Below are 25,660 nucleotides of genomic sequence, written 5' to 3'. Positions count from 1 at the left end.
CAGTGTTGGCCCATTTATCTGTGATAGGGGCAGTGACCACCCAGCCCTTCAAACACCACGTCAACCGTAGTGTATTCAGGACCCCCCTAAAAACAAAGGGTTTAAAGAAATTTGCCAACGCTTTATAGACGGATGAAACAAATCAACATGGCCACCGCTGCGGGTAAAATGCTCATGAATATAAATGTAAAAAATCTTGCAGAATAACCATGAAAAAGTGGTTTAACCCAGTGGAATATCTTATTTTTAATCCGGTAGCAAATGAAATAGAATTGAATCGCTGTGACAAGCGTTTCAGGAAAAACGTGATTCTTCAAAACAACATGTAAACAATCTGAGTGACGAGTTCCATTGGTCAAAAACAAACTGTATTCCTTAATCGCCTTACACTGTAAAAAGAAAAACATTAGATTCAACCATTCATACTGTTTTTTCTATCCTAAATCATGCAGACTTCCGAACTTCTGGTTGATGGATGACAAACTCCACCTTCTGGGTAAGAGTCAAATAATCGATTACAAAAGGACTTATTACATATTGATGAAATAGTTGCATTAAATCATTCCCAAACTTTCCTGATAAGGTCGACAAGCCTCAACAATTCACGAACCAAAAAACTTCAGGACACAACATTCACCTGAGGAGAAAAGGAAAGGTGAACTAACGTAGTGGAAACCTCCTGCAGATTTGTTGTGTCGACCTCGTACCTGCTGTGCACTCAGCTCCAAACTCAACATTTGGTGTTTGGCCATCTTGAAATATGTATTGGGGCCAACTTTACACTATAAACTTATGTTGAAACGCATACTTTGCCAAGTTTATGTATTTTTTATGGCGTTAAATATTTTTGTAATATCAAGTTTTTGTCTTTACAGTGTTGTGCAACATCTCAGTATAACGTAAGAATATAAGTAGAATTAAATATAGGTGAATTCTACAGTTTTCAGGGTTGAAACACGACTGTTATTTATTTCATTGCAAATACAAAAACTGTTGCTTGTAGCACAAGTTACAGATATAAATACTGAGAGTAAACACATTTATAATAAAATAAAGAGGAAAACAATATACAAAGGATATGAAACTTTGTATGTTGCTGTAACTTCGCGGTAACATTATCAAGCAGATATTTTTAGACTTGGCCAAACGATGGAGCATGAAAATGTAAAGATAATTAGACCTGACAGCAAATAATATTCTGAAACAACAGCTAACGGCTGTCTGTCTCGTCAGATAATTGGAAGAACGCGTTTTTCTAGTTCATGGATATAAAGTATGCGAGAAATGCGTGGAGAGGGGGCAATAAAATAATGAGGTGCAGATGCTCGTGAATGGTTTGTTTGTGACGGGGAAAGAAAATGAAATATGTGGTATGTTTGATGGCAGCTGCCGCCACAAAACACCTGTGTTTATAGTCTATCAACATAACTGCAGATGATAGAAATAACCTCACACACACACGTTTAAAGATTAACACACTCAGAAATGTACACTACCTACGGCGGACCGTTTAAATATGGAGCTGGAGCTCATTTAGTGCCAGGTGATAAAACAACAACCCCTAATTATCTGATGAGATGAAATCAGCGTCGTAACTTTCTGATAAAACATAAAGAATAATTGCATCACTCTCAGCGTGTGTTGAGGAAGTGAGACATTCAAAGACAAACTCCGGTGTAAACAAAGCATCCCTCTAAAGGGCGAAGTTAACAGATCTATTTACTTTACTGAAATGTAGCTTCACATTATGTTTTAATATTAGCTCAGGGTAATGGAATTTACATTAATGCTGTACAAACAATTTTACCAACAACACAATTTTGCCTGTTTCATAACTGGAATTATTAGATCTGTCATGAACATCTGTTTATCATGTCACTGAGTCTAAATAAAGTGAGAGTTAAGTGGTGAAAATTGTTGAAATCAGACGGTCAGGGTTTCTCAAGCTGTCAGACCATTAACCCTCCACTGACATGTCATGTTGTTGTTGGAAATGCTGTTATAAGAATTCAGTGAAGCTGTCTCGGGCAAAATTGATCTCCCGAGTCCAGAAAAAACGATCCTAGCAACAAACTAAAGTTAGATTTAAAGTTTCTGTGGAGGTCAGTGCAAAGGTTTGCTTTGTCCAAAAAGTGGACCAGGCAGAGCTCAAATGACCACGTCCCCTTTAAACCAGTCGGTCAAACCAACAACTTTATTGGACTGCAACCAAAACGAGTACAGCTGTGCTGAAGACACTTTAAATCATTTAGTACAAGCCAAACAACATCAAATCTTAAGACTTCAAGACTATAAATTACTTTCTTCTGGTCTTCAAATAGTGTTTACAGATGAAATACGTGTTAGTCAAAGTCGGAACACTAAAAAATGCAGTCGTAGAGATGAAATGAAGAAAAGTTAATGCAACATTTCATTAAACCTTAATTTTAGACTATGGACTGTTACCAATGACCAAAGAAAAGAGACTTTGCATCTCCTCTATAATACAGTTGTGTAGAAAAATGCAGAACTGAAACTCAAACAAAAGAAGGAAAAAGTTTTCCCCTCTTGAAAAATAAAAACATGAGCATTACATCGTACTTAAATTCACAATAACAAAAGTAGAGCACGTGCGAAGGGAGGAGAGCTGAAGCTGCAGCAGCTAGATCCAGATTTGTATTTGGATCTTCACCAAATTTTTTACACTCACAACTATCAGTCCCCTGAACATGCTTGACCTTTTCAACAAGATCAATTATTCTCTGAGAAATAAAGAAAAATGTTGGAAAACTCCATATCTCAGCATGTCATACCACATCCTTCCACCAGGTTTTTGGGTGATTTGTCCAAAAGTCTGGCTCACAAGCAAATAAACAAACGTACAGGATGACAGAATGACCCTTTTGAAGGATGTAAGTTGGTTCGTCATTGTACTTATAAACCACCACTACTCCACTTTATTCATAGACTCATGTGGTTGCTCCATTGACTGATTTGTTCCAACTCTTACACAGAAGGAAATATCCCAAATAAGACTGTTTATTTAGAATAAAGCTACTATTTGAACCACAGATCTACAGGATGTTCCGCAGCCGTTTCCCAGATGGTGCAAACTGCTCTGATTGACTGTGGTCTCTGATCTTTTCAGGCAATTCGCATCCTTCCCGAATCAAGATGTGCCAACGTCTGGACAGAATAATGTAATATTAATCTTGACAGTTCGTATCTGCTTGCCAAAACCGGCTCCCTAAATTCCTTCAAAGCTGCAATTAAAAACATCATGTTACTAATTGATGAACATCCTCTTAGTCCAACAGCCTGTATTGAATTAAACATGTGGAGTTTATTTTTAATTCCAGGAGTGCTGTGAATGATGTTTGTTGGAGCTCGTAGCAGATGTAGCGCGATGTGCATGAGAAATGTAAATTCCCCTGTTAAGTAGGTTAGGCAGAGCCAACACATGAGCACAGGGAGGAAGCAAGAGGAAGCTTCTTCAGGAAAGAGAGAGTGGCGGAGAGAAAGAGAGAGAGAGAGAGAGAGAGAGAGAGAGAGAGAGAGAGAGAGGACTGACTCAGATGAGATGAAGAGAGGGAGAGACACTATATCAAACCACTGCCAGTTGCACAATGATTGCAGATGGGGTCTTGGCACTTGTGTCCCCGATGCTCTGATTGCAGCCTCTGTGGGTCGTCCTCTCTCGCTGCTGCCACTTCATGTGCCAGTGGACCAGCGGCGAGTGCAATGACAGAAAGGTGAGATATCAGCTGAATGTCATACACGAGGAAAATGAATATTGTAACTACTCAGATCGGAGACTGTTTATAAAGATGGACCATGCATCTCCACTTCCTCTCCCACCATCAATAAAATGAAGCCAAAATATCCTGGATACAAACGCTGGCGTGTCATTTGGAGCCAGTCTGTGCAGAAGTGATCTGGGATGGACCCGAGCCCATTGATAAACATGCTTGACCAATCACTAGCCAGTTTCAAACAGTCTGTCAATCATGATGTTTCACCCTGTTTTCATAGCAAGAAATTGGAACCAAACTAAACATCTGAGCAAACATCACAGGGACATGAACCATCTTTTAGCCACATTTATTTTGACTTTTTAAATTGGTCCACGTCCCACTCATTAACATGGAGGAGGCAGGGTTTGTGGCCAATACTGCAGGCAGCCACCAGGTTTGTACACAGTCTATGTGTCAGACTGAAAGCAAATGGCTGAAATGAGATCTGATGTGCGCCCTTGTTCTTAACAGCGAGACTTCATGTGAAAGGCAGCTAGTGTTATTTATTAATAGTGTTAATCACATTCTGCATCATCTCAACGGAACATATCAGCTCAGTGTTTTGATTCAGTCTCTTTTGTCTCGGCTGCAGACGGCACCTGTTTTCAACAGAAATCTGTAAAACACAATGTAGTGAACATTTCAAACTGATTCAAGTAGTGAATTCTGTGGAGCTTCTCTCAGCTGAAGAACCAAACATTTCCCTCAGGAGTCAGTGGAGAGTTTGACAGAGATTGGACTTATATCATATCTGCTGCAAATGCAACAGTTTAGTAATAATTTAGCCATATCAACTTCAAAATATGTGACTTATTTAGCTTATTATAAAAAGTGGAGTAAGTAAATTTGTTGAAGAACGATGGTTTTACAATAACTTTTGAACGTTTTCAAAGTTTTCCGCCGTCCTTCTCAACAATCAGCAGATTAACGGTCGAGGTAAAACTGAGAGTGAATGAACCCGTAAAGTTTGTAATTGCACAGGGAAGTTCTGCAGAGTATGTGCTCTAACTTTTTTTTTAAATATCCCAGAGAAATACAATCATGCTTCAAAAAACCTCACAAATCCGACTGCGTGATCTCTCACTACAAATCACATTTTAAAGAGCCGTGCATCAGCCCCCCCCCCCCCCCCCCCCCCCCCCCCCATAGTGTAACTTATCATAACTCTCGTCAAAACCTCTCATGGCATTTTCTTATGTCACTGATGATTTGCTATCTGCCATAAAAAGATTTGGTGCCTCCTCAGCTTTATATTCCACTTCCTTCCTGTCCTCCACAGCTTCTGCCATGTACTCTACAGCATCACTCTCTCCTCTCCTCTCCTCTCCTCTCCTCTCCTCTCCTCTCCTCTCCTCTCCTCTCCTCTCCTCTCCTCTCCTCTCCTCCCTCCATCCATCCCAGACCTCCTAAGGATCCTGAGCTGCTATACCAAAGGCCACAAGCCTGCAGTTACATGTTGACCCACATAGGGTTGAATGTGGCTTTGGGCCAGATAAGTGCACTGGGGACAGACATGGATTATTTCTTTATCTTGGTTCCCTTCTTCCGACACTACCACTGGCTTGCAAACAGACACCCTGCCCACGGTACACATGTTTAGTCTCTAATTCTCAGATTCCCAAAGAAAATACCATATGTAGAAACATCCAAATCCACACATCGGCACCCACACATACTCGTACATGTACTAGCCTTTTCCTGTAATTACAGTCATTTGTCAAGCGCGCACCTTGATTTATGGTCAAATTAAAAATACACCGGAAAAAGAAGCTGCTAGTCCAACTCCAGGAGGTGATTAATGCGCCGCCATTACAGGCGCGAGAGTGGCGTGATCCAGATAGGCACCTTCTCGCGGAGAGAGGAGCAGGTGAGAACATGACTTCACTCTGCAGGTGTGGGAGTATGTGGCCGCACCGTTCGGGTGGTAGTGGTGGATTTAAGGTCGTGCACGGCGAAATTATAGTTAAGTAGAGCAACAACGTGTGGGGACACAGCTGCTTTAACTCACCATGAAGCGGGGCTGTTTATAGCCCGGCTCTATCTCAGGGAATCTCCTCTTTTTTAATTGCCTCTCTGCTTTAGTTTAAGCAAATGCCACAAGACAAAAAACGCACTCGGCTACGGGCCAGAAAACACACAGTGACATTTTGCGGAGGAACCTCGATAAAGACATAAAATAAAGCAATAAAACGGGCTCTTATTATTCTTACTTGTAAATATAATGCTTGTTTTAGGCTGTTCCTCTTTTTTTATTTACTCAGGAGCATCTGAGGGTTGTTTGTGTGAAGTATCCGTGGTGAAATAACGAGGTGCTTGGTGACATTATAAGGGCTGAAGGGACGTGGAGCGCGGTGTTCCACATGATGCCGTGTGGTAAAGCAAACGCACAACCACAGCAATCTCCTGCATGAGAATACATTTGAATGATGCAAAGCCGAGGATGTAAGCAACCTTTAAATTTGCAAATAAATCACGCTAGTCATCTTTCATATGCAGCATGATGGAGCATTTGATAAACAAAAGAAACACGTGTAAGTGTGCGTGGGTTTTTTTTTTGGTGCCCCGAGCAGCATTATTGTGCGTTCTGCAAATTGTATCACCCAAACTAAATAAGAGCAGAGCTGTGTGGGACAGGAGCAGAAAAATAAAACAGATGAGAGAGCTGTTACATTTGTCCAGTTTATCTAAAACCACTAGGCTATATCAGAATTCAAGTACCTTTAAATTGCCTCGATGATAAAGAAGGAGGGGGAACGTGGGGCGAGAGACGAGGAACCGTGCCAGCGAGGTCTTCGGAGCTCAATGCGGTTAATATGCCTCGGGCCTGGTGCCAGCCACAGAGCTCCACATCCACAGACCTGCTGCCACACATGGAGCAGAGGGCTTACTCCGGCTGTGCCAAGCCGGGAGTAGGCCGTCTCCTCCAGGTAATCTTTTCTTAAGTCAAGTCTTAAGGAATGCTTAATTAAAAACATATGAAAGATGCTATAGAAAAGGCTAAAGGCTGGCATGTTTTAAAGGAGTAATCACGTTTGGTGGTGGGACTGCAGAACGCCTCGCAGAGCCTTGGTCTTCCTCTGCAGGAAACAGATAAGCTGGCTCCCCTCGTTCCTTCTCCACATTTCACCGGCTGTCGGCGTGTTGTGCCCTATAGCTTCCCAGCGCGCCGTAAAAATCAAAACTGTATTTTCACCTAAGGTTTGCATAAATTAACGGAAATGTAATGTCTTTTTGCGACGGCCTCTCGGAGGAGGCGACACTCCCGGCCATAAACATTCATGAAGAAGTCCGGTTTCTCGCGCCGTAACAGCATTACTGATATTATGAAGCATTATTATTTCTGACAGCCTGCCAGGGCGGTGACAGCAAACTGCATCAACTTTACTGCCACCTCCGAGAGGACAGCGGGCGAGGCGAGAAACAAACAGCTTGCAGAACTAAGGTGAGCTATAACACCGTCCTGGAATCAATACGTCTCATTGCCGTATTTCTCTGCGTCGGTGGCAGAACCCACTGAGCGAAAGAACTATTAAAGAAACTTTTCTGAAGTGAGAACCTAAATCTTCCTTCAGTAAATGTCACTCAGCGGCTTCTCAGGCTAATGCCTCTCGACCCTGTGGAGAGGCAGAGCTCGGGATTTGGAACATGCAGAAGAAATAAAGCACTTGAAGCCACATGAAGCCCCACTTTCAAATCTCTGCATCAATCTCGAGGCGTGGCTCTTTTCAGAAAGCAGGTTGTTTCCTAAAAAGACTGGCTGCTGCTACAGTGGAAACAGAAACAGCCCCATTGTAATAATTCTGTTGAGCTCAGTTATTTCATTTTATTGGAGTCAATTACTCATAATATTTATGATTCAGCAGAAATGACATTTCTCCCCATCGGGTCAAACGTCTCATATACACCTGAATAAACTCAACTTCAATTTTCAGGCTTTTTTTATGAAGTCTTTTATTTCTTAAAATTGAATTTCTCTATGGTTTTTCAGATTGAGCTGCAGGCTGAGTTTAACTGTGGCAACTCTTCAATCTACCAATGCAAATGTAATGAGTTTAGCGTGAGCCTTCTATTACCCATCGGTGTGAGTAGACATCAGGAGGAAAGAGACTTTAGAGAGGAAACTTGGACGGTTTCAAACTTAAAATTGAAAGTTGAGTAGTGACAGAGACATTTCTCCTGAAGTCCATGTATCTAACACGCGCTGCTAATTAATATAAAAGTGTCTGTGAATTGGTTTATAAATTTAGACTCGGAAATTATTGAGGTCATGAGGTGAGAAAACAGGAGACATGTTCTCCTCCTGCATTCGTGATCGACCCTTTTTCCATTTCCTCCTATTTGTACATGCATCAATTTTTCATGCAAGCGATGACCAGCTGAGGAGGAGGAGGAGGAGGAGGAGGAGGAGGAGGAGGAGGAGGAGGAGGAACTGAAAGATAAGTAGCAAAAGCAAGAGTCGGACCCAGGCTTCGTACAACAGTAGTACAGGATTGACATAATGAACAGCGATGGTGCCAAGAGCAGGAAAGACGGAGAAAGAGCGAATGTTTGCACGCCGCCTGCGAGCATGTGTTTGTTTCTCAGATACGGCCATTAGCTAAGATGGATGTCCTTGAACCCGGGTCTGTGCCAACAGGTATCTCTCGCTCGCAGACCGCCCCCTCCACTGGTAATTACACAGAGAGGTCTACAGCAGGTGGCACAGGGCTGAGCAGAATTTACATAAATCTGCATGTGTCACTGGGCCTGGCTGCAGCCTCTGGCACTCGGCGTGAATCGTGGTAACACTCAGCCGGCAATTTGTTCGGATTTAACAAACGGGAAAGTGGGAAGGTAAAACAGTATCAGTGATCCCTCTGAAATCCATGTATGTTGGTGAACCCACTGAGTTAGAACTGCACAGAAACACACACACACACACACACACACACACACACACACACACACACACACACACACACACACACACACACACTGCCATGCACACATACAGTTATTTCACATTTATCTCTAATGTACTTGCATCTAATAAATCCCCCCTGAGAAGTCACTGACATCAAAATAATACATCTTTCAAGCTGAATGCTCATCCATCTCAACGCGCGCGGGGATTTCATTCTTCCTAAATCCACTCTAAGCATCCACATCCATGATTGTGTCCATAAAGCGGCGGGACCCCCCGCGGTGAGAGGCGTTTCTGCTGACAGGACCATATTCAAGGTAATGGAACCACTCTGTCGTCCCAGAGCAGAGCACTAAAGCAGAACTGAGTTCTGTCTCCCACTACATGCACCACTGAACCTCTAGATGACAAAATGCCTCACTGGCTGACCAAATCAAACACAATAAAAGTTTTTAAAAAAGAAAACGACTGCAGGAGAAAATGCTCAGATTTGTCATATTTTGCCGTCCAGGTTGGAAAGTATGTATTTTGAAGTGGAGAAGATGTCAGAGGAGCAGCACTTAAATAATGTTTGTTCTGAGTAAACTGTAAAAGTGCTGCAGCCGGAAGAGAAGTAAATGTGCACGTCACTGAAGCAGGTAATGACATTTCAGCTGTAAAGCTACAGACGTAATGTCGGGGATTAGAAATAAATGATGAGGTTGTTAAATAATTAGAGTTCTGCACTAAATGACAGACTCCATTAATAAACTATGAATCAGTCCCGTTGGAATTTACATATTTCCTTTGTGTTTCATCATATTGTGACAAAATAAAACAGCACAAGTGAATGAATTATTAAGCAAATGAGTGAAAAGCACCGAGTGAAGCAGCCACCGGCGGCAAACTGCACATTGTCGATGTCTGTGGAGAGACTCACAACCCCAGAGGAGCCGGCTGAGGGGCCAGCATACATTATTTCTGATCTCTGTGGAGCCCGAGTGGAGCTCTGCAGCCCGGCGTCGCCTCGGGGTCCCAGAGGTGCTGGACTGGACCAATAAGTTGTGGCAGCAATATAGAGTTGAGATTGGACTTCTGTGGTCTAAGTTTTGCAGGGCAGGAGTCTGTGGGGGATCTGATTGGCCACTGCCGTGACAGAAGGGCGATAAGGCTGCCTCACTACCGGCTCAGAGATAGAAGTGAGCCTCCATGACAACGACTCCTCGGCTGTGAATCCCAGCGACCTCCTTCTCAAAGTGTTAATGTTTCTATTATAAACCTGCAGAGATCCAACGTGCACTTCTGCATAAAAAAAAGGAAAATATGAATCGGAGGCTGTTAAGGAGTTCTGCAGAAGGATGTGTAGAATCAAACCTGGTAACTGGTGAACTGGGAGTGAGAAGCTCCAGCGTAACAGTCGCAAGGCAAACCCAGTTAACTGAGCAGCCCAAAGCTGTTTTCAGGAGGAACCAAAGAGGAAAACACGGTAAATATCAACCAACCGACGAGAAATACTCTGCAGACGCAAATTATTTTGTCATTGTGATGCAAAGAAGCAACGAGTTCTTTCTCCTGTATATTTGTATGAATTCTAATGAATGAGAGGAACCGAACAGCCCAGACGAACACGTACAGACACTCCATCACCTTCACCTACCGGGAGCCAGACTCAGCTTTGTTCAGGTCCCCGGGACGTGCTATTCAAATCCACAGGAGCCAGACAGGCTGAGAGCTGATGTGTGTTTGTGTGTGTGTGTGTGTTTGTGTGTACACCCAGCACATTTGTGTTGTTTAATGACAAAAGAGTGAATTTCGAAAGCAAAGCAGAAAAAGTTGGATTGGAAATGAAACAGGAAGCTCTGCACGCGTCCGTGTGTGTTACTTTCACTGACCTTGTACGAGCGGCTGGCCTTTCTGGAAAGCTCCGCTGAACGCCACCTGGTAATGTTTGACCTGGAAGCCAGGTACACAGCCCTCGTGGCCTCCGTCCTGTTGGCCACCCACAGGAGCCACCTGCAACGCAGACAACAAAAGGTGAGGTCAGGACAACACACACACGAGCACATTGGTTCTGTGCAGATAAACCTGATGGGCAGCGAGAGAGAAAACTAAATAAAATGGTTTTCTGGTGTTAAATAAACAACATCAGGCCGACACACACACATGCAGTGTAGAAAAGTAGTGTGTACTTCTACACTATATGAAACCTGATACAGACTCGCCTGCAGTTCGCACTACTCTGGAGTTTTAGAGCCGCTGAACCTGAGAAGTTTGGAAACGCTGCTGGACCCGTTTTATTTTGAAAACTCCGGGGCTGTCTAAAATATTAAAACTTCCGACATGTTTTATTTAGTTGGTTTAGCCAGAGGTCAACATTGAAAACATATAATTGAAAAAAACAACATACACTGATTCTATCTTTACCCAGTTGTCCCCATTAAATTAGGGAAATTTAACAAATCCGAAGCAAAAAAAATATGTTAACCATTTATTTAGAGACGTTAAACATTGACTCCAAGGAAAATAGGAGCTGACTCCACAACAAACATTAATGCATTCTGTCTTGGGTCATATTCCATTATTATTTCCACCAAGTTTCATGTAGATTTCAATAGATTTTTGCTTAATCCCGTTAACTAACAAACAAACAAACATAATCTCCTTTGCGAAGGTAAAATGAACAAATATGGTAAAATCAATATTAATCACCTAGTTTCACATGCAAGTCGCTCCTTTTACACTTCACTGTGATATGAATACTTACATTGAGTAGCTATAATTCAACAATTATGAACAACACTTGTTTCAAAGTCAAAAGCAGCACTAGAACTAAATGGCAATTAGCATCCAGTGAATTTGGGAGAATGAGATTTAATTTAATGTTGGATTTAAAAAATGACACAAAATAACAACGTGTTGAACAGTTTCCCATTTTCTCTCTTTTCAAACTCTGAAGGTCAGGAAAGCGTTTGGCTGTTATTTAGAAAAATCAAATTAAAAAAGACCCCAAACACTGCAGCAGCCTTTCATTGAGCCATATACTCTATAAATCACTGCATTTAAAAACTGGGCAGCAGAGAAAGGACTTTAACCTCCTTTTTTGCAAAAGGTAAAAAAAAAGAGGGTTGACATCATTCCCATGGAAACAGGCGGTGAAGTGCTGCGTCTGCACTGATTCTCAGGGAGACGCTGGATGTAGTCTAGTTAAGGACGGACGCAGAGCAAACAACACAAATAACTATTTGGGTTGACTGTAGGTGTGTGATGTACTAATTCAAAGAGCATCTTTCAACTGCAGCGTTTGTATTTATCATTTCACAATTTCAGCTGTGACCCAGTTACAACTGCGGCTGAGTTCGTCTGTCGTCTGTTATTATAAATAATATTGTTTAGAATTAGTTTTAGAAAAAAAAAAAAAAATTCCAAATTCAGGAGAAAAATGATTTATTGAAGAATTAACTCAGGTTATTTCAGGGGCGAGTTTGGTGTCGATTTATCTCCCGAATCTGAAGTTAGAGGTTGAGTGAATTCTCACAGACAGTCAACAGTACGTTGCATTTTGTCCAGATGTAAAGCTGTGCATCGTCTGTCAGGCTGAGTTTAGGTCCGAAATATTTTGTAAACTGTCAAGACTCCAGACTGAAACTGCTCCAGGAGGGAGAGAGAGAGAGAGAGAGAGAGAGAGAGAGAGAGAGAGAGAGAGAGAGAGAGAGAGAGAGAGAGAGAGAGAGAGATGCCTGTCTCTGATTTTCGAGGAACTGGTTCCCAAGAGTTGGACAGAAATCATGTGTGGGAATAAAACCTTACGTAGAATGATGTCATGTCTTTGATGATCTGTCACAGCCTCAGGTCTGTTGACGATGAGGCCTCAAGACAAACCTACAAATGTTAATGCTGTTTCCATAACCGTTTCCATGGTAATCAACATCCACAATTTATATATTATTTCATGTGCATTATCACAAAAAATCGTGTATTGTAGAAATATGTCTCCTTAAACGTCAAGTGCCACAGAAGCAACAGGAGACACTCAATATTATAACCCTACAACATATTTACCCCCCCCCCAGTAAAAACCTTTTTCGCTGGTAATTCTCAGTTTCCAAGCTCTGAAAGTCTGTATTTGTGACAGGCCCTTGGAGAATCCTCACTCATTTCATCCGAGTTCAGGGGTCAAGAGATAAGCAAACACGAGCTCTTTCACTCGCTTCTTTATGTTCAGCTCAATCATTATATGATTATAGTCAGAGCAGACTCGCTACAGACACCGCAGCTCAGAGAACTGAGGATTTTCATGGTTTCAAACCCAAATGATTTCCTGGAAACATCATCTCGCCGATACTTTGCAGGTCAGCTTCGCATTGTGTGCCGAGGAACGATTAGTGAGGCACTGTAGAGAAGAGAGGACAAAGGAGGAGAGGAGGTGAGGATCCATTCATTGATCCACATTGTGGGGGGTTTCTATACACGGTTTCCATAGGGTATAAAGGGAGGAGGTGACAGAAGCAAGACTTTATTCCTCAGTATCGGCCACAGTTGTTTTATTTCTAAATGTTTCATCTTGATAAAAACACTGAGGATCCATTTAAAACCATTGTACTTTTACTAACACCTATGTGCCAATGTGGTAATTTGTTAATTACACAGTGGGCGTAGTCACCAGATGTAAATAGCCAGTTTATATAATATCTATCTACCAAACCAGTGACATCCCACCTGCTCTTCTCCTTCTCCTCTAATTCCTCTGGAAATATCAAAAGTGCTGTAACAAAGGAGGTGATAATTGGATGTAGTCTGTCACAAAGTTACGATTCTTTATAAGAGGGGTGGGGAACCTTTATCAGGGGTGATTTCAGTTTTTATAACATCCTTCGAGGGCCACACTTCTTCTGAACACATACTCTAATACATTTAGTACTTTTTATGTGTCTGTCCTCATTGTTTTGTCGTTTTTTTTGCTTTTTGCTGTTTTATATATTTCACTATATTTTAAATGCAATGCTGTGGTTGTACATCTGTGGAAGGTGCCGTACAAAAAACTTTACTTGCTAACCTAACTTACTCTATAACTCTCTAATGTGATGGTTGGAAGTGCTTTTGCTTTTTGTTTTTAATTTACCTCCATGCATATGCAGATAACTGCTAGTGGACATTAAGCCAAAATATCATCTGGACCTAGAGCAAACTATCTCTGTTTGTGTTTTGTGTAGAGAAACATACTCAGGTGATGAAACTGTAAACAGCGTACAGCCAAAGGAAGACAGATATCGAAGCACCAAGATATTGGCTGCTGACCCCAGAGGCTCATCAGATGATTGTCGATGGGCTCCACGATTGTTCAGATTGTATTTACGATGCTACTCAACGCTGGTTTGAGCCAAAACAACTAAATAAAACTAATCCTCACCTCTGGTTGGGCCATGCATGACCTGCAGAGATGGTAATGGTCCCTTGTGTCAAACCCACGCACAAAAAAGTGTTGTGTTTGGTTGAGTTTGTTCTGTTTTCGGTTTCTTCGCAGACCTCAGAGCAAGACTGGAAGTTTCTCACAGTCTCATTCAGTGTTTTTTTTTTGTTCCTTTCAGTATCTTGTGCAATATCAGTAGTTCACTCTGCAACAATTGTTTGAGACAAACTCACACTATGAAACATCCTCTGGTACCTGCAGCTCTGCTCCGGAAAAACAAGGCTCCCTGCTTTACAAATTCTGCTTCTGAACGAGGTTTCAGCTTCTTAGCTATCAGCACAAACATCGCTCCTGTCAGAATTAGATCCCACAGCAGCTGCTTGTTGGGCACTCGAACAGCACCGCAGAGCGTTTCTTTATCTAACAACATTTGTCCTTACAACAAATCCAGTTTATCTGCATGTTTCCAGCTGTAATAACTCTTGAGATCAGACATTTCTTTACCGTTTGTCCATTCTTCTCGGAAATCACAACATCGTGGGCCGACCGCAGCCATGATGTTTCTCAGCTACTTGTTTGTTTTGCTCACCCTGACGTCTCCTGACAGACAAACAACCAGAAGGGGAGTGAGTCTCGTATTTTTCTTATTTTCCATTAGTGCACAGAAAATTTGTCGGTGTCATTAGGATTATTGTTGGTGTGTTTGAGTTGCTTTCATGTAGTTATGAATAGTCTTGCAGGTTCTCCACAGCCCAGGGGGCCAGCGGTTCCCCAACACCTGATTTATGGCGTGCTTATTAATTTTAGGGAAACAAGTGAAGTGGTGTCAAGACATTAATCAGTGAAAAAATTACAGTGGTACTGAACCAAGTAAACATTTTCAGCGAGACAAGAGAAAATACAAGTTTAGAGGAATCTTGTTATGATCAATATACGAGTGTTTCTGAAATCCATCCCCTTTGTCGGGGGGGGGGGGGGGGGGTATTTCAGTGGAAAATGAATGATTATACCTTGAAGATATATTATACTAAAGCCTATTTGTGTCTATTGTGGCATTTTCAGTTCTGTTTTGCACCGTGAAACTTTTGGAGAGAAAACTAAATGACAGATTTAGCATGTTTCACTGGGTTTGGTGTGACAGTGACATCAGTCCTCTCTCACAGTGGGCTAGGCTGTCACCGGAGATCTGTCTGCAGGATCAACAAGCTTTTGGCAGACGTTCAGACGTTCAGAGGTTATTACATGTAATGTCCCTGCAAAGTAATCACTGCACCCTGGGGCCGTATAGTGTTTCCCCGCTGGTGTCAAAATGTTAATTCGATTCCATCAGGAGGCTTCCTGACGACGTGGGATACAATGCTTGTCGGCCCATAAACTCAATCAGGTTGACTAAAGGGCAGAGGCCTGTCAGCGTAGCAAGGTTACATGGAACGCACATACATATGCAGGAACAGACATTACCATAAGCACACACACACACACACACAGGTAGAGTGAAATGTGCACACAAGCATGAGGATACCTGCGAACACAAAGTACACTATAAGCACATCCCTCAGCGGGACTCAGCAACACGAGAACCCATTTTAATGTCCATTAAAGGGGACATATTACAATCCGGACCCAGTGACTCACAGTAGGAGAGTGAAGGCATTAAGGCATTAAGGCAACACTGTGCTAATCACAATGGTGTCTGCGAAGGGAGGCCATTATTGTGTGCAACTTTCTCCATCAGGAAACCATTTAAGAACCCACTAGACATGTGAAGGTTACATCTTTCAAGCAGAGCCGACTGAATCCAGGCATTTTATCAACAATGTCCATCTTTTTACTGTTCTGAAAAAAAGCCTTTTTACACAAGAAGAATTAATTGAAAAATATAATCTCAAAGGATAAACGGACACTTTGTCTATTAATTACTTTACAGGCAAAGATCTGTATCAGGACTTTCTTGTTCGGGCTCTTGTGTTTGCGTCGGCGTGACTTGAAATATTGAATATGTTTTGATTGAAGTACTGAACAGAGAAATGTAATATCTTATGCAATATGACATTTTTTTACAAACATATGAGCTGTAATCTTCAGGTGTTTTTAAAGATCTTGTTCATGTCTATGATCTGTGAAGTTTATTGAGTCCTTCTTATCAGTCATGACTTCCTGTTTACATAGATTTTCACTATTGATTGGACAGTTTTAAACATTACAATCTATTTATCAGCCAAGACATTTCCTTATTATTATAATGCAACCTGCTTTCCTGCGAGCTAGCTCCTGACACATCCCTGTGGTCTCTACCTGCTGACTGCTCGTCCCCTTCTCCTGTCTGGATGTATATTGGTCAAATATGCATTTGCTGCATCTGCTGTCAGCTTGTCTCTGGAGATTATGTCTACTTCATATCACAGTGACGCGGTCGCTGGGTAGCGTTGTGTTCCTCCTTATGGGGTTTGTTCGTATGTCCTACAATATTTAGCACATTGCCAAAATAAATATAGAGAGTACAGCGAAACGCGATCTTTGAGAGAGATTTTTCTGACTAAATAAATGTGCATGGGAATTTCAAGGTAGTGTTTTTCAGACAAAAAGAGGACGTTGCCAAAGCGCTGATCACACAACGGTAAAGGAAATAAGAAGCCAAGGTTTTAAATCTCGACACAGAAACACTCACAGAGAATCCTCAGTGGACAGAGATCGGGAATGGAACTACACATCCTGTAACATACGTACATGCAAAGAGAAACAGCGGGGGATGTGTGAAGTGATTTGTGTGAGATGTGAATCCCCTCTTCCTGAACTTCAAGGTGTGTTTTCCCCAGTAGGGTCCGATGAAAGGCATTAATTGATTTCTGTGCGTTTCAGCTTCACTATCTCCCCTGTTTGATGTCTCTGTGAAGCCATTGTTGTGCAGTGATTTGCTCCGTATGAATTTGCCAGAGCCGAGCGGCTACATAGAGGAATTACTGTGGTCTGGTCGAGGGGAAACAAAGGGCCTCGGGTGCACAAAAACAATATCTATCCTAAAGGAACAATTATCGTGCACAAGTAACGCTGGATCCCACAGAAAATTGCGTATTGTTGCACCGGCTTAATGAGATGATCGACAAAGAGCCCGAGCGTCTGTGAATCCGTCTGTGAGTATTTAGTGGGAATTGTTGACAAAGTGAGAGAGAGCAGTGGGGCAAAGTGCGAATTGATTGGTAATCTTAGTTCTCTCTTAGTTCTCTCGCTTTTCATGGCACGAACAAAACATCCCTATCCCATCCCCCCCCCCCTCTGCAGCGTTGGCTCAAGGCTTCGTGCTACAGCCTCTTCTCTTACACTACTTCTTACACTATCTCCTCACATTGCTACGCAGACGACACCCAAATAAACGTGCCAACCCCCCCCATCCCTGACTTTACAGACAGATGACCACAGCATCATCACTAGTCTCTGCATGACTCTCAGACATATCCACAATAATAAAGTAACTCTACCTCTAACTAACCTCTCTAAGACTGAACTCTTATTAAACCCAACAAATCAATCTCTCACCCCAACAACTGTCCAGAGAAACTTGGGTGACATGCATCACCCATCTTTCTTTAACTGGCCCGTTGCACTTTATGCAGTTCAACATTTTTTAAAAAGCAGAACAAGACTCAGAATGCTCCCCACCTCCTGGTGCAAGGTGTCTTGCCTCAGCTACAGCGATGGCCTTCTGGCAGGCGTGCACACCGGAGCCACTTCCAATGCTCCAGAAACCAGCGGCGTGTCTGCTCTTCACTCAGCCTCAAAGGGCACATGTCACGCTGCTGCTCATCCACCTCCGCTGGCTCCCCCATGGCTGCCTGAGTCAAATTCAAGCCACCAATGCTTATCTAAGAGGAACCTCATCCATCTAATCGAACTCAATTATACAGGCTGGGCTCCGTCTCGGCCACTAGATTCCATTCCATGGAACATCGTCTAACTCCATCCCTGCACACGTGGCACTCACAATCCAGACTGTTCCTCTTTGTGGTTCCACGGTGAACAAGCTATACAATGCTTCCACAGCAGGGGGTGTTCCTCTCTTTATTCAAGAACCTCTTGAAGACTCAATTTTTTTCCACACCTTCTCTCCTAATACCTCTAACTCGCTTTATTGGAAATATTTTTGCAGTTTGTAATAAGCTTACAGTCTCCTGCTGCTTCAGTGTTGTCCCTCAGTGGCACGTCTACAATTGGGTCAATGCATTGTAATGTAATCCCAATATCAAAGGGCCAAGGATCCCAGAAGAATCCCCCCCCCCCTCGGCATCACCGATCATTATTATTTTTGCGAAGAAATAAAAACAGAGAAATTGGAGGAGCCCTGGAGGAGGGAGTAAAAACACATGTGGGCTGGATTGGTTTCATATAGATTGGTTTGCATTGAGGGGAGATAAACACAGCTATCTATCGACAACCACTTGGAGTGCAGGTCTTTAGGTTTATGTTAGCTCTCTAAGTGCAGTGAAGGAATGCTCAATCAGGAGAACAAGATCCATATGCTTTGCCTCCAGCATTTAGATCACGTCGTCCCACTTTATTCCCACCAAGGTGAAAAGTGAAGAAAAAGAAACACCAAGAGCTTTGTTTTACTTTAAAACCTGAAATAAACTGTATCATCCTCACAAGGTCAGTATTTTGCAATGTAGTGTTATTTGCACCGGCCGGCTGCACGAGGATATGTAGACAGTAGTATTGATTAAAATGAGAGAGCCGGATGACTAAAGGACGAGTCTGAGTGGCTTCTGGTCCGTTGTTGGTTCAACTCGGATTCACGCAGGAGGAGCACCAGCGGGTCGGCTCGTTGCTCGAGAGTTTGACATCGGATTCAGTTCAAATTCAAAGGACCAGTCAGGTGATTGGAGCAATGACTTGGCAGAGCACACAGCAAATGTCACCTCTGGTGAAAATCAATACCGCCTCAAGAACCCGCAGTGCATCTGATAGATAGAAATGGAGAAGTGCCACTTCGCCTGATATTTGCTGAAGAGGGTTGAGGGGGCCAAAAGAGAATGAGACGGAGGCTGGGACAGCTGTTAGAAGTGAAGTATGCTCACATGCAGTTTGTGTGAATAAACTCAATCAGACAGTCGAAGAAAGAAAAGTGAGAAAAGGCCAAAGAGAAATAACAGAACACTTTACTGTCATGTCTTCTATAATTCATTTTAGGCTGTAAATAAAACTTTTTTTGTGTCTGCAGCCATCTTTCTTATAGAATATCATTATAATCTACAGTATAAAGGATGTCATTTTTTACTATTTGCTTTCAGGGAATTGACAAGTAATCACTGTGACCTTCAGCACTGTTAAAGTAGCTTCAGCTGATGTTCACTGACCTTCCTGCACGGTTGCACTCACATGTGCTCTTTGAGTGTGCGCAGTTACAGTACGTGTACACAGGTCTGCACTTATGGATTTACCAATGATTCGTTAGACTAGTCAGCATGCATGGATCGCTGTATATGTGTGTGTGTGTGTGTGCGCATGTCTCTGTCTCTGCATGCATGCTGGGTAGTTTGCCAACGATCCAGCCAGTCAGCCAGCCAGACAGCCTGCCAGTAGCCTGACATTTCATCTAGCCACCGTCTCACTCCTTCCCCACTTTACATTTCCCTCTCCCCCTCAATCTTGCGCTGCCGTTGTCTCCATCAAGGTAAATGTCAGTGCACACACCTCACTATAGATCTGGCTGACCCACCCAGGTCTGGCTACATCTACAGCCCAAGATGGAGCCAGGGGAGAGAGAGACAGGGAGAGGGGGAATCAATCAGGCTGGGCCTCAGACACCGGCAGCTGGCAGGTTAGCCGGGCATGAAGCACCTGAGTCATGAAACCATCTGGTTCCCGGCCCGGGCTGCCGAACCCTGGCTACACCTGCTGGGCCTGTAAAACAACACTGGAGCAGTAAACACAGAGACGCGTCGTGGAGGAGGAGCAGCTGAGCGAGGAGGGGAGAAGAAGCCCCTCTGCTGCTGGTGGGTCTTCAGTTGTCAACGTGCGAAGGCAGAATTAGAGAAGTAGAGCAACATGACACATGGACCAAACTAAAGTCAGAGCACATGTTAAAAAGTGCATTTGCTCGAAGATGGTGACTGTGATTGTGGGCAATTCTTATATTAAACAGTTTTTCTGGTTATTTTAATGCAAAATTCTGTCGATTGGTCAAGAGCGTGTATCCACGGGACCTCAGGCTTCAAACTACGATCACTACTTTGCAGACTCTGGCTCCAAATGACTTTATATGACATGAACACACAGACACACAACTCTTACTAACAAATCCTACAGTTCACAACAGGGTTCTGTCTGGATGAAGGTGGTAATATGCCGGTGAGTAAGTCCTGACACATACTGCTGTGTGAGATCATGACTCACCTGTTCTCCTGTGAGGAAACTTCTACCCAGCATCCCACTGCGATGTAATGTATAAGATACTGCTGTGGCACAGCCTGAACTTTAATTTTCAATCTGAACGGCTCCACTCAACTCCAGTACTTATTAGCACCCGATCTACAGCCTCATGAATAAAATGGATTTTTGTAGATGACCGTCTCACAGCGCTTGTTATTTCGCTGTATGGTTCTTAGAAGTAAACAAAATGTGAGATGTAGCAAACGGGAAAATAAAAACAGCGAACCTGTAAATGTCAATCAATACATCCTGGATCCAAGCAGAGCTGAAATCTGCAATAAGTTTTGCTTTTACTTTTTTTTTTTTTTCTGCTTTACACCAGATCTGCTGAAGCTTGCAGAAAGAAATTTCTGAGCGTGAAACCAAGTGTGTATTTACCCCAAGTATTTCTATTCATGGATCCCTGAGTCAGAGCCGAGCAGCTGAGGGGAGCAGAGCTAGCAGTCAGCACATCAAAAACCGCCCTGCTGCATGGAGAGCGGGGAACAACGGTGAAGTGGCCCGGTGACACAATCACAGCCTCTGAAGAGCCTCTTGGCACCGGCGACCAAATAATGAGGACTTCCCCTATAAACCGACTTGACTTTGAAAACTTTGCACGTTACATTTTATTCACGCCGGCGGGTCCTGTTGCGATGTAAACCCAGCATCCCAGGAGGGTGGAGGGGTGTAGAGTCGCGTGGTAAGTGATGTGGCGTAACCCTGACAGTATCGTTTCCTCACCGTCACTCTGCTCCCGTCCCCTTCTCTAGTTGGCAAGCTCGTCAATACTTCTACCTCACACACACCTCTCACTTCACCGCACAGGAGCGGGGGGGGGGGGAGAGGTGTGAAGCGAGGGATCAAAAAAACAACAAGAGCGTCAGCTGCAGGCGCCAGCTGCTCTCCAGCAGAATTCATTTGAATGCACTTCATTTCTTCCCTGTGGGGATGTGGGATGTCAATCTGAGCACTCTCAGCTTTATCCAGAAGAGGCATGTTCATTCACCTTGAAAGCGCTGTTTTGTCTAATAGCCGCAGTGACTGAACTTGAAAAACAGAGTCTCTATATAAACATACTGGTGACTTTCCCTCGTCTTTGTTTGAGCTTGTTGTGTCTAAACAACAGCTACAGCAAAGTTTTGCCAATTAGGCTCCCGGCCGTGGCAGTGACAGATGGAAACCCGATGTGGTGCGCAGGCTTCCGAAGCTAAAATGGTGCCACATTGACAGGGAGGTTACACCTTTTCAGGGGCTGTCAGCAGCAGCCAAGTTGAGAATGGTGACGCTATCACACTTAGCTCTCAAACGGCCGCAAATTGCAACACAATTCAAGTTTGAATGTCTCTAATCAGCAGCGAGCTCCCGAACACAAGCCTATCGGGGGCTGGCATCAATCGGTGATGCCCAGGGGCGAACGAGAGGAGATAAAGCAAAGGAAAGTCTATGAGCGTATATTCATCACGTCCACGTTATCACTTAGCCTGTGTCTGGAGCTATTGTTGGGCGGCCGGTGGGTCGGCACGCGGGTATCGAACCGGGTGGTCGTTAGACGTAAAGGATTGAGGTCTGTGTTTGCTTCTCCTCTCAGTTTATCTGTTGTTATCAGCGTCCCTTTCTTCTTGCCGGCTGACCTCCATTCATCAGAAGAAACGGGCTGCTGCTGATACCCTCTCTTTAAGCACTTCTCCACCTTGAATTGACCTGCTCCAAAAACCTCTTCTTTTTTGAGCCCCTACTTTTGTCTCCAAAACTTCTCGCTAAAACTTCTTTTCTCTCCCTCCGTCTTTCTCTCCTTCTTCCACCTCTGATTCCCTCGTTCACTACTCATATTCTTTCCATCTCCAATAGATCAAATTCATTCGCTTTCTCCTGCTTATATATGATTCCCTTCTGCTTATTGCAAGCAGCCCACAGCGGTTTAATCCGCACGTCGATTTAAGCCTCTTTTGATTACATTCCACCGAGGTATCATCCACCTGTGGACTTCATCTGACAGACATTATCTTTCTAAAAAAGTGTCATTATTCAAAAATAAAAGGGGGGCTGCACTGGATCAAAGAGACGTCTGCACGTGTGTCATTTCGAAGCCTTTTTTCTTTTTTCCCCCCATCAACGCAGTGAGGGGTACTTTGAAATATCACCCGCATCGATGCCGCCCAGAGTGAGTCATTAATAAAGTAACCAAACTGACACTACAAAGGACATTATGCAGCAGGGAAATGAATACGTCCCATTATATCCTCACATCTATCTGATGACTCCCACTCTCTCCCTCCTCCTTAATTCATTTCCCTGTTCCACTTTTTTTTTAACGCCACCCTCTCCGTCCACAAATCACTCGCTTCTTCCTTCCCTGCAGTGGGCGGTGACACACACATGTTCCCACGCTGGGGGGGGGGGTTGAAGGGGTTTTCATCACTTGTCCACACTGGAATCTGTTGTAACGGATGTTCTGCACCAGCTAAAAAAGCATTTATTTATTTATTTTCTACAGGCAAAGGAGGTGTAAAGAGATTTTGTATCACAAGGACAAGCTTTGCATTATCTCACTTATCTCAATATCCACGTCCACGATGTTTTCTCTACAGAATTCTCTGCAACGGAGTCCCTTTCCTCAACAACATAGATATATATAAACTCTACATATATTCTCTGAGATCATTTTTTAAAAAAAAGAAAGAAGAAGAAATGCTTTTATTGGCATACACACATTTTATCTCTATTTCATCACCTGAGGGATTTCCTTTCGTTTTCATTTTCGCGGCAAATTGAATAAAGCACTGCACATTTAGACGTTATAGGATTGTATCAGGGAGAAATTGTTTTTTTGTTTGTTTCTCTTGTCTTGTGAACAAAAAAGGCAAAGAAGTAATCTTCTGTAATTATCACCAGCAAACAGAGAAACTCAAAAGGGAAGCAGGCAGCAGTGCTTCCTGTCATGCATCATAGAGGAGATACGGAAGGCAGACAATTCAGGTTTCAGAGCAGACGTATCCAGAAGGGATTTATGTACACTTTCTATTTCCAGCCTCGGGAGCCAAACACACTGCGGCACAAACACACGCCGTACTTACAAAAATTGAATTTGGCAAATAATGTATTTCCTTTTAGAGATATATTCAAAGTCCTCAAGTCCCATAAGTCTACAAGAGTGGACATTGTGCTTCCACAAAGTCAATTTAAAAACATTTCCCAGACACGGCGAAGGAATTTGATTCTTCTGATGGATCGTCGGAGGGGAGCTCCTGACCCGATTTAAAGGTGGTATGGGAAGGTATTTTGAAATTCAGCCGTACATCCAATTCCATTTGATCCTGACAAAAGTACACTATAAATTGGCAATCATATTCCAGGCTGCTTCCCAGCTGTGGGCGCACGCACTCAGCTCCGATGCAGAAGTGGATATATTATCCTCAAGCAGGCAAACCCTGTCTGGCTCCGTTGCCCTTGGAAGACATAAAACAATATGGATAAATACGCGTCGCGGGCCCTCACGCTGCTCCGTTTGCCGCCGCCGCCGCCGCTGAGCGATTCCACTTTCACTCCATTGAGGCAACAGATATTTGACTCAGGAGACATCGTTTTCACACAATGACCCCGTATTGTATTTCAGTTGGCGCTCCTCAAGATAGTATATGGTTTTAATTCTAGCCTCTAAAAGAAAACGTTGCCTCTACTCGAGTGAATATAAACGATATATTTTACGAAATAGAAATGTTTACAACACGCAGGCCGTGTGGTGTGCAAATGTACGTGCAGCTTTGATAAAGTGAGGAGGAAGAGGAGGGTCATCTATTTCTGCCTTAGATTGGAGGAGTGCATCATTACAGAGCCACACCACAGCTTTCCATCACAACCTGTCCCTGGGTGCTGCTCCCTCTCTTCTTCTATTCGTCTTACTCCTCCTCTCCTAATGAGAGGAAGAGGGAGCGGCGTCACCGTCAGTTCTCTCTCCGCTCATTGGTCTTCATCACCCAAAGCTGGCAGGTATTGTCACAAGCCTACAGCCATTGATCCTCCGCTTAGTGAGCACCAGAGGTGTTTTTCCCCTTTTCTCCACACTCTCCCTCTCTGTCTTTTCACCTGCAAACACTTAAGTGATTTGGACCCACTGACTGTATTACTCCTGCAGGATCAATGACACCTGATTTGGTTGTGAATGAACTCAGAGAAGCCTGTGATTGACTGTGCATCACTGATACGTCATATTTAAACACATTTACACTGCAGCGGCCCTAAAACAAAAGGACTTGCATCCACAAGACTTAAAATTAAACTAGTAATACAGCACAACAGCTTTTATGACATTTGTCATCCTGATTAATATGAGGTCACCATGACCTTTGACCTTTAACTACTCAAATCTAATCAGTTCATCTTAGAGTCCAGATAAGAACTGATCAAAAGTTGAAGAAATTACCTCTAGGTGGTCTTAAAGGGGACATAGCATGCAAATTCCACTTTGTTAGTGCTTCTACAGGTTAATGTGGGTATCTGGCATGTCTACCAACCCAAAAACTCTGGGGAAAAAACACTCGCGCGTTTTGTTATAGTTCCTCTAAGTCAGAAACGTCATGCTTGAGCGACTCGTTACAGTAGTTACGCCGGGGTACAGTAGTTACGCCGGGGTACACCGGACGCGGAAGCGCCGCTGCGAGGCAGCGCAGCGCCGTTCTCCAGCACGCAGCCGCCTGGCTGTTCACACGGGACGAGCATTTCTCCGCTGGTCAGCCCCATAGACTGTATATATAAGGTCAGCCCGCGATTCTGCTTTCTCCGCTTGTTGTTGTACCCGTTGAATGTCGGGGTTCGGGGGTAAATGATGGTCTTCATAGCCCCCCCCCCCTCTCTTTCTCTCTCTGTCTGTCTGCTTGTGTGCTTGTAGTGGATGGGCAGAGGGGGACATTTAATTATGTGATTGGGAAAATTAAAACTCCAGGACAACAAGGGAAATACAAAGTATGGGATGCATATTTGATAATTTATATCATATAAAATATGTAATTTATATCGTTTAAAATCATGGGGGGGGGGGAGGGGGGAGCTGGCTCATTAGCATTTAAAGGAACAGGCACTCAAAACAGGTCACTCTGTGGAGGGCTGTTTTATACAGGGTAAAAAGGGTGCTGTTTTATATGATCCTTGTGGTATTTTGACCAAAGTATGTTACAGACATTTCATTAAGACCCCAAG

The 25,660-nt window shown here is 43.3% G+C and overlaps 1 protein-coding gene across 1 annotated transcript in view; it reads right to left on the bottom strand.

Annotated features, from left to right (window-relative positions):
• cdh13 (cadherin 13, H-cadherin (heart)) overlaps positions 1 to 25,660 on the bottom strand; it is a 285,157-nt gene that overhangs the window by 189,832 nt on the left and 69,665 nt on the right. The window contains exon 2 of the mRNA XM_034588673.1: positions 10,548 to 10,668. Coding sequence (XP_034444564.1) covers positions 10,548 to 10,668 — 121 coding nt within the window. The remainder of the gene's footprint in view (positions 1 to 10,547; positions 10,669 to 25,660) is intronic.

The sequence above is a fragment of the Hippoglossus hippoglossus genome, chromosome 6 (genome assembly GCF_009819705.1).
Source record: "Hippoglossus hippoglossus isolate fHipHip1 chromosome 6, fHipHip1.pri, whole genome shotgun sequence".
Taxonomy (NCBI): domain Eukaryota; kingdom Metazoa; phylum Chordata; class Actinopteri; order Pleuronectiformes; family Pleuronectidae; genus Hippoglossus; species Hippoglossus hippoglossus.
The sequence above is the reverse complement of the archived record's forward strand: the minus strand, read 5'-3'. Positions and strand labels throughout refer to the sequence as shown.